Source organism: Nannospalax galili, unplaced genomic scaffold, assembly GCF_000622305.1.
Source record: "Nannospalax galili isolate Female #2095 unplaced genomic scaffold, S.galili_v1.0 scaffold329, whole genome shotgun sequence".
Lineage (NCBI taxonomy): Eukaryota > Metazoa > Chordata > Mammalia > Rodentia > Spalacidae > Nannospalax > Nannospalax galili.
The window spans coordinates 2,220,177-2,228,848 of NW_008360321.1; the positions used below are offsets into that span (position 1 = coordinate 2,220,177).

General features: G+C 39.4%; 1 protein-coding gene across 2 annotated transcripts in view; it reads right to left on the reverse strand.

Annotated features, from left to right (window-relative positions):
* Nucleotides 1-1,705, reverse strand: part of Tfap2b (transcription factor AP-2 beta) — a 26,426-nt gene extending 24,721 nt beyond the window's left edge. The window contains exon 1 of one of the 2 annotated variants that reach the window (XM_008825216.1): nucleotides 1,425-1,533. In XM_008825216.1, coding sequence (XP_008823438.1) covers nucleotides 1,425-1,505 — 81 coding nt within the window. In that variant the 5' untranslated portion in view covers nucleotides 1,506-1,533. Of the gene's footprint in view, nucleotides 1-1,424 lie in introns of both variants that reach the window. The other variant, XM_008825217.2, reaches the window with a different exon arrangement.
* Nucleotides 1,706-8,672: the final 6,967 nt, after the last annotated feature.

An 8,672-nucleotide genomic window follows, 5' to 3' on the forward strand; every position in this document is an offset into this window, starting at 1 on the left:
TTTCTCCTTTTCTTTCGTTTCTCCTCCCTCTCTCCCCCTTTCTTTCCCATTCACCCGCAAATGCAGTCTTGGGGCTGACAGAGTTGGGGTACTCTGAGCGCGAACTCCGGGAGCTGCTTTCCCGGAGCGGGGAGTTTCCGCGATGGCTCCGGGGGTCCAGGCCTGCAGCCTGGGGAAGAAGCTGGCTCCCGCTTCACTCGCCCCTTCTTGCTTGGTGGTGGCGAATCCCCGCCGGGCTGTCGCCAGTTTTCTCGGGATCAAGGGTGCTGGTTTCTTTCCCGACCCTTTGACTAGCCTGGGCTTCCCGGCTCCATCCCTGGGTCCAGCTGGGCAGCGGAGCCGGAGTCCCCGGAAGGCACTTCCCCAACTTTCCCTTTAGGCGATCTCCGCCGCCCTGCTTCGGCCTTCCACCTTCCCCAACTTCCATTCTCATTTCTTCCTCTTCTTCTTAAAATAATAAAACCCTCTGCTTTTCTTGAAGCTTTAATGCCCGTCTTTCCTCCCTCGACGTCTCAGCGGAGCAGGACTTCCCTTCCTCTAGCGCCCAGCTGAGGGGCAGGGAGTATCCCCGGCGCCGGGTCCCGCCGTCCCTCCATCGCCGCCTTGGGTCGCCTCGGCTGGAAGCAGTGGAACCCCTAGGGCTCCGCCGCAGCCTCTCGGGACGCGACCGCGGCCAGCAGAGTCCGGCCCGGTGGAGGCAGAGGGCGCAGCCGGGGACCCGATGCGCTCGCCTGGGCACAGAAAACCCGGCGCACGAAATGTGGTCTAGAGGTTCCTAACAAACCCAAACATGAAGTGGCTGCAATCTCTCTTTGGACTTACTGACCCCCAAAGAATCAAAACACAAGAAAACAAAACGAAAGAAAAATAATAAATTGTCCGAGCTAGCTCTCCTGATACTGTACTCGATTCGTTCATATATCGATCCCCTTATCTCTCTCGCCCTGTCCACCCTCCACTTGGATCCGTTTTTAACGATTTCTGAAATTTTATTAAAAGCATAAATTTAAAACCGGAGTCAGAGAGAAGCTTGAAAACCCGGTTGTCTCCGGAACTCAAAAAGAGGGGAGTCCCTGCCTTTATCAGTTTGATTTCCTCTGACAGTGTGCCCAAATTCTGAGGCTCCGCATCCCCATCATAGCCTACCAGGGTGGGAGGAGAGAGCAAGCAAGAAAGAAAAATTAAAAATATCTCCTCAACTGAAGTTGTCAGATTTCAACCTTAAAGCCCCCCCCCCCTTTTAAACCCCCAGAATAGTGAAGTCTCCCAGAGCCAGTCTAACTAAAAGTTAAAGAAAGCTCAGAAACCCGTTGACCGGAAATCTATGAGCAAATAGCTTAAAAAATATACATCCGTCGGGGTGTCAAGAAGCCCAAATTTTCTATCTGCAAAGCTTTAAAATGCATCTGGGGGTGTCCGCTCACCTCGTAGATGTCTTCGTACTTGACATTCTCCACGAGTTTCCAGAGCATGATGGCAGCCTGATCTCTAGGAGGTGAGTGCATTCATGTGAAGAGCAGATGTCTGGCTTCTCAGGACTCCGCTGTCTGTAATGATCCATCTATAATTGGAAATGGGGGATACACACCAAATCCGACGCTCCTCTCCCATCGCAACTTATATCTGTTGTCTCAAACAATAGGCTGGAGAAGTAAGCCTCAGCAGAGAGAAAAACATTATTGCACACACAGGACTTAGATACGACCTACAGACACAAACATATATATTATAAAGAAAGCATAAACACGTATTTACACGTAGATACCCACATTAGTTACATAAGCACCTCTGGGTCACGAATTCACACACATTTAAAGGAGAGATAGTTGTTTGAGATGATTAATACAAATACATACATTAAAAACCTGTACATTAAAATGATGAATCACTGTAAACAATAATAACTAAAGTTTTTTAGCAATTCATAACAAGAAATCAGGGGCAATAGCCCCTAATTTTCTATGTAGATTTTTCTAAAGGTGACTATTATTGGGATTTTAAAGCAGAATTTCATATTTGTTCAGGAGAAGAATATTTTGAAAACCAGAGTCTTTGATTTTGAGGGTTTTCAGTGCTGATAGCTACACCACTTTTAAAAAACAGTATTATCATTATAGAACTGAAAACCTAGTTCTGACAATGATTTCTAATATTTCTGGTCATTTTGCCTAAACATTTGGAAACTTAAATAGTGTGTGGAGGTTGTAGCCTATACTGCTTGTTGCTTTAAGGGTGGTTGTATATTTTCAACAGATTCTGTGTACTATTCTCCATTTTATAAAGTTGCTTTTTTTCACATTTTGGAAACAACAAATGCACACATTCACACAATGTTAATTTTGAGCCTTCTTAACGGAAGTGTGAGACATTTTATATTTTCATCTCTTGTCTATAATTTGTTATTTTAACCTGGAAGATTCAGAAAACGGGCACCTGAATCTTTGAGAAGGTTTAAGCTTAATAGTGGTTAAAGAGACGTTTTAGGATGCATGAGTTATTTTTGTTTGGTTGGGTTATAGAGCTGATTTTTCTTTTTAAATATATGAATTGTATAGTTTGTTTATAAAAGGAAAGGGTGAATAACAACAAGAACAAAGTTAACCAAACCTCATAAGTAAAGTCTTTTAAGACACAAGGTTTTTTAATTTCCTGAGGAATTCTATATTTACTACTACACCCTCCTCCCCACCTTTCCACCCCCTCTGTTTTCCTTCTCCTTTTCAGGGTGCAAAAGGTTCCCCGATACCAGAAGGAAGGCTCTGAGGAAGATCTTTGCCCCCGGGAAGGAAAATAGGAGGGAATGAGGAGGGTTAGGAAATTTGGGATGGAAGTTATTAAACATGATAAGAGTCAATCTGCGGAGGGCAATTGTCTTTAGACCCAGGATTTCGGTGCGCTCTCCAGTTCTGGCGTGGGCGGAGGCTCTGCAAACAGAAGGCTCCCAACAGCAGCGGAGGACAGTGATTTGATGAACACTGAGCAGACTACACTTACCGTGCTCAACGAACAATTCTGTAGATTTATTGTTGTTGGCATTATTATTATTATTATTATTATTATTATTATTTATTAATGTACGGTAAGTGAAACGAAAGAATCACAGAGGGGCTTCAGAGGGAACCTGAAAAGCAAACCCTTATTCACTTCCAGTTGGATTTGAAATGCAAACAGAAAGAAAAGAGAAGAAAGAAAGAGAAAAATAGAATATTGCAACATGATTTTTGTCTGAGCATCTCTTTAGACACAAATCACTCTCTATTTGCAATTGACATTTGTGCCTTTATACATTATAATCTTTTTATACACAGTCCCTCCCTCCCTCTCTCCCTCCCTCTCTCCCTCCCTCCTTCCCTCCTTCCCTTCCTCCCTCCTTCTCTCCTCTTTCCCTCTCCCTTCTGTTTTCTCTTTCGTTCTAGCCCCTTCCTTCCCTCCCTTTCTTCTCTTCCCTTCCTCTCTTTCCTCTCCTTTAAATCCTAACACCTTAAACCGTACAGACCCTGTATGGTCGTCTGATGTCATCGGAGATGTCTCTTTTATCCCCAGAGTTGGTTAGGAGACAGGAACTCATTCTTAATGTCCTTGTGTCATGGGACTTAAAATGGGTTCCACACCCCTTTTAGGACTGAAATCAGTCCCAGGTCCATACACTGAAAGATAGATACTCTAGATTTGGAAATTCAAATTCTTGTTACACAAAGTTATTAATAGAAATAATTCTCACTTCCCTTTCCAATTAGCAACTCTTTCATCTTCTAAAGAACATTTCACCCTAAACAAAAATAATTTGGAAAAATCTTAATTTTTTTCTTTAAATATGTTTACTGTGTCTTAAATAATTTTGGGGTATATCATTGATTAATCTGAAATAAACTCTAACTAAGGTATAATAAAAGCAAAGCAATCCAGAGGCATAATTTTACATATGAAATTATCTAAATATCTAGTATGCTTTGTTAGTATAACTATTCTGTATCTTTATTTATGTAGAATTTAAAGTTTTCAAATGTAGTTTTATGCTAACATTAAATATTTTTAAAATAGAAACGTCTTTGATATTTCTTAAAAGTTATCCAACTTCATTAATAATAAACCTTGTTTTATTAAGGACAAACCAAACCTAAAATACATGCACATGTACATGAAGAATTGCCCAGAGAAATGCCTAGCCATAATAGAAATCCTAGTTAATTCTGATATGTAGGCATTATTTGAAAAATCTTACAAATTTCAAGGCAAACCTTTCCCAGGGAGCGATCCCTAGGTCATTGAACGGGCAACAGCGCCCTCTGTAGGAATTTTGTAGAAGCAAAAGCAGACTAGCCTTTTAATTTTTTTCCCACAATCCCTCACTCCTAGGTTTTTGAAAGCCTGTTATTGCTAAGAATATTTTAAAAGTTCAATTCTTAGCACATCCATTAATTTTAGAAACCATTTAAACAGTTCAAGCACTTCAAAAATATACCAACAAAAACTCAACCTCTACTGAGAAAAAAAAATTTCTTAAGTTGAGCCGTTTACTCTCTTCCATTCTACTGAATTTCGCTTTAACACCTATCCATGCCTCTCAGGAAAAGATTCCCTCACCAAGTCAATAACACTTAAACGCGAAGATGAAAGAGTTCTGAATTTATAAAGGAAGTTGAGTAAAACAGGCCTTTTCGTCATTTTGCCCTGCTGTATAGGGCCGTTTGTTTTTCAGGCAGACGCGCTCACCTGAGTGGGAGCGCCGTGGAGACCGCGTGGTTAGCACACTCGTACTTTCTCCTTTCTTCACATTTATTTCAGTTTTTAACAGCGAGAAGGGTGTTATTAACACCTTTCCTTTTTCCGTTACAGATAAAGGGAATGTTGTCCAATAAACCTTTAGAACCAATATTCAGAAGCAAGAGCGACTAGCATGGAGCCCTCTGCTGGCAATTTTTGGAGTAGGTTTATGTCTTTAAAATGTTAGAACTTGCTGCATTCTTCTTTCTTCTAAAGATCTAATCACTACTTACATGAATTTCCTTAACTCCCACTATTCCTCGGGTTGGCATTGTAGTTTAAGGTTATCTCTCTTCCAAGGACGTCCCAGTGGTCCATTTTTCTTTTTCTTTTCTATTATGTAACCTCCCCGAATTGCTTTCTCACCTTCTCCAAACACAAAAACAATACAAGAAAAAAAAAGCTAACTCTTTAAAAATAGGATGATTGGACCAATGTTAAGCCTTGACTTTACTCATTTCAGATTGGAAAAGCCACTTAACAGCCTGAAGCATTGTTTATTAAGCTATGAGTTGAGAATGGTTGTGCTGTAAATTACACTTCTCAGAGAATATCTATCTTTTACTTGTGAACTTTGCACACATTTTAATTCCTTACCATACTCTCCAAATACTGAGCTGGGTGCCCGGAAAGCAGAAGTTCCTATGAGCTGGGGACTTCCTATGCTAGTTAGAAAGTGGAGACCCATTAGGGAGAAAGCAGAGTTGAACCCACAACCTCTATTCTCACCTCACATACTTAACACTTCTCCTCAGGCTCATGGTGCTTAGTTCCTTCTGAAATTAGAAAGAGTAATTTTGAATTATTAAAGTTTTCCAGAATTATTTTTCCTGAATTTATAAACAAGCAAAGAGAGAGACAGAAAGATGAAGAGAGAATCTTTTCATCGCAAGCTTTATGTTCATGGACATGAACATCATAGGACAGACAGGGTGATGTCATGTTTTACTGTGACAGTATCATTTCTTATTGTCCTACCATGCTTCTGTCTTGAAACTTGCTCATGATCATAGTTTTGGGATGGCCTTTGTTGCATATCCTTCACATAAAATTTTAAAACATTACTGTTGAGGGGCTGGAGAGATGGCTTAGCGGTTAAGAACACTGGTTGTTCTTGCAGAAGACCCGGTTCAAATCCCAGAACCCACATGGCAGCTAACAACTCTTCGTAACTCCAGTTCCAGGGGATCCAACGGGTCAGCCTCTTCTGTCCTCTGAGGGCATTGTTCCATGCTGGTGCACTTACCTTCATGCAGGCAATATACTCATACACATAAAATAAAAAATAATAAAGTAAAATTAAAAAAAAATACTATTGAATGGGTAGTAATGCAGTCCAAGCTCTCTGATCTACAGGGCTTGGAGATCACAGAGCTCTTAGTGGTTTGGGCATCAAATAAAAGAAGACGGAAGAATATTTGTCCAAGATTATGTTTATAAACTGAAATTTGGATGTAATTATATCTAGATGGACATTTTATGATTATACAGACAATAGAAAACGCTGTAAAGGATTTTTCATTCTGAGACAGCATCTAGATACATACCCCACGGATGGCCTTGAACTTGCGATTCTGCTGCCTCAGTCTCCTGAGAGCTGGGACCCCCAGGTGTGGGCCACCAGAAATAGCACGTTTGTGAACTTTTAAAGAAATATTGAGTTGGAATCACCTGTAAAAATATAAATAATTGGAACTGAAAATTGTTACTTGTTTTAGGTTTTCAAGGAAAAATCATGATTTAATTAAACATTTTAGATGTTTTGAACTCCTTAGAATTTTCTGATTAAATATGGGATTGTGTCAACTGGTCAGTGGCATAATTTTCAAGTGTCTGACTCCTAGAAATCAAGGGCTTACTGGACATAAATGGGGGGATGGAATAAATGATGCAAGTGGCTATAGATCAATGGTGTTCAGTGCCAGTGATATTTCACATACAAATGTGAGAAGTCTGTCCCTTCTGCCATTTCTAATTCAAGAGGATGGGTGCTTCTGTCATTGGAGAAAATTTGTATATTATTGCTTTAAAAGGAAGCAGTCTGGAAGGGTGAGAACACTAAACAATTTTGTTTCAAATTGCAACCAATAGACCAATACATATCTGTGAAGAAAATTTGCAAATAAAGACTAGGAAAGATGCAGAGCAGAAATATAACCTTTAAAGCATGAATAAACACATACAACATGCAACATCGAAGTTGAAGAATCTCCTAAGAGACATTTGGGAGATGTTAATGTTTCATGGGAAAAACATCCTAAATTTCGCATTTATGCATTTTGATGAAAATAGGGAAGGATGTCCATTCTGAGACTTTTTTATTTTTAGAATGAGTTTTTCTACCCTTATTCTCTTTATTTTCATGTATTAGCTTCATATGGTGTTTCCTTGGCTGAGTTCCTTGACCTTTTGGGTCTCGGTTTTCTTATCTATAATATGAGAATTTACTGGGTACTTTCCAAGCTTCTTCCTTAGAAAATAAACCTTTATAAGTGATTTATAGTGTCACTTATGAAAGCTCCAAGTAGATACAATGAGAATTTTAAATGGCAGCATTCTCTTTTGGTCATGTGGTAGCAAAATCTCATCTCTTTGAGACCTTCTCATAGAGAAGTTTTGAGAGATCTTGCCTCAAACTTTTGATATATTGATATCACAAAACAAGCTCTTGGAAATATGATCTTACAAGGAAATAAGCAAAACAAAAAAGCAAAACGATAAGAATGTAGTGTCTTAGTTTGTTTGAGCTGATACAACGAGGTGCCTTACAGGTCTGCAAAAATACTTTCCTTTTCAGTCAGATCACAGGACAGCCATTTGTTTCTGTCAATTATGCTACGTTTAGGGGTGAATTTATGACACGTTTAAATTTTAACTTTAGGAGCTGGAGAGATGGCTCAGTGGTTAAGAGCACTAGCTGCTCTTGCAGAGGACCTGGGTTCAGTTCTCAGCACCCATGTGGCAGCTAACAACCTTCAGTAACTCCAGTTCCAGGGGACCTGATGCCTTATTCTGGCCAATGTGGGTATTGTAGGATATGGGTCCACTTATATACATGCAGGCAAAACACTCACGTACATCAACTAAAAATAAATTTTAAAATTTCTGAACTTTATAATTCTACTTCTGACTATCTTGTCTCTTTTGCTTTGTGTTTCCCTTGTTAGTTCATTTGAAATCCAAAAATTCTTATGTACATTTTTAAAAGCCCACATGAGAGGTCTTTGAGATGGCTCACTAGGTGAGCCTGATGACCTGAGTTCTATATAGAGGTCCTAGGTGAAAGAAGCAGTGAACTGGCTCCCAAAAGTTGTTCTCTGCACTCCATACCTCACTTTAGCAAGTGTGCACCCACACCCACCTACCTCACATCTAAATAAATAAATAAATAAATAAATAAATAAATAAATAAATGTAGCAAAAATTTAAAACCCTACATGAAACACCTTCCATTTACAAATGGGAATGTAACCCTCACAGTTCCAAGATCTATGAAAACCAAGATCAGGGATTGTCAGCAAATTCTGTGTTTAATAAGGTCTTTTCTCTCTTAAAAGGCATCTTGTGTTTTCAGATGATGGGAAGGTAAAGGGGTCAAACAATCTCCCATCAGGTGCCTCTTATGAGGGTGCTTATTCCTTAGGTCTATCTACCTCTCAAAGGTCCTCTTACTATCAACATATCAGGAATTCGATTTTTTAACATAAGAATTCTAAAAGGACACAAATATTTAAATCATAACATATAGCAAGTATACTATAGCATATACCTCAAGCATTTGATTTGGAGTTACATCTTTATGTACTAAAAAGTTTACAGTTGGGTTCTTAAAAATAGGGTACCATTTGATAAAACATAGCAGAAAATGTTGTTTAGTAGAAAGGTTAGAAAATACTTCATTGTTTCAG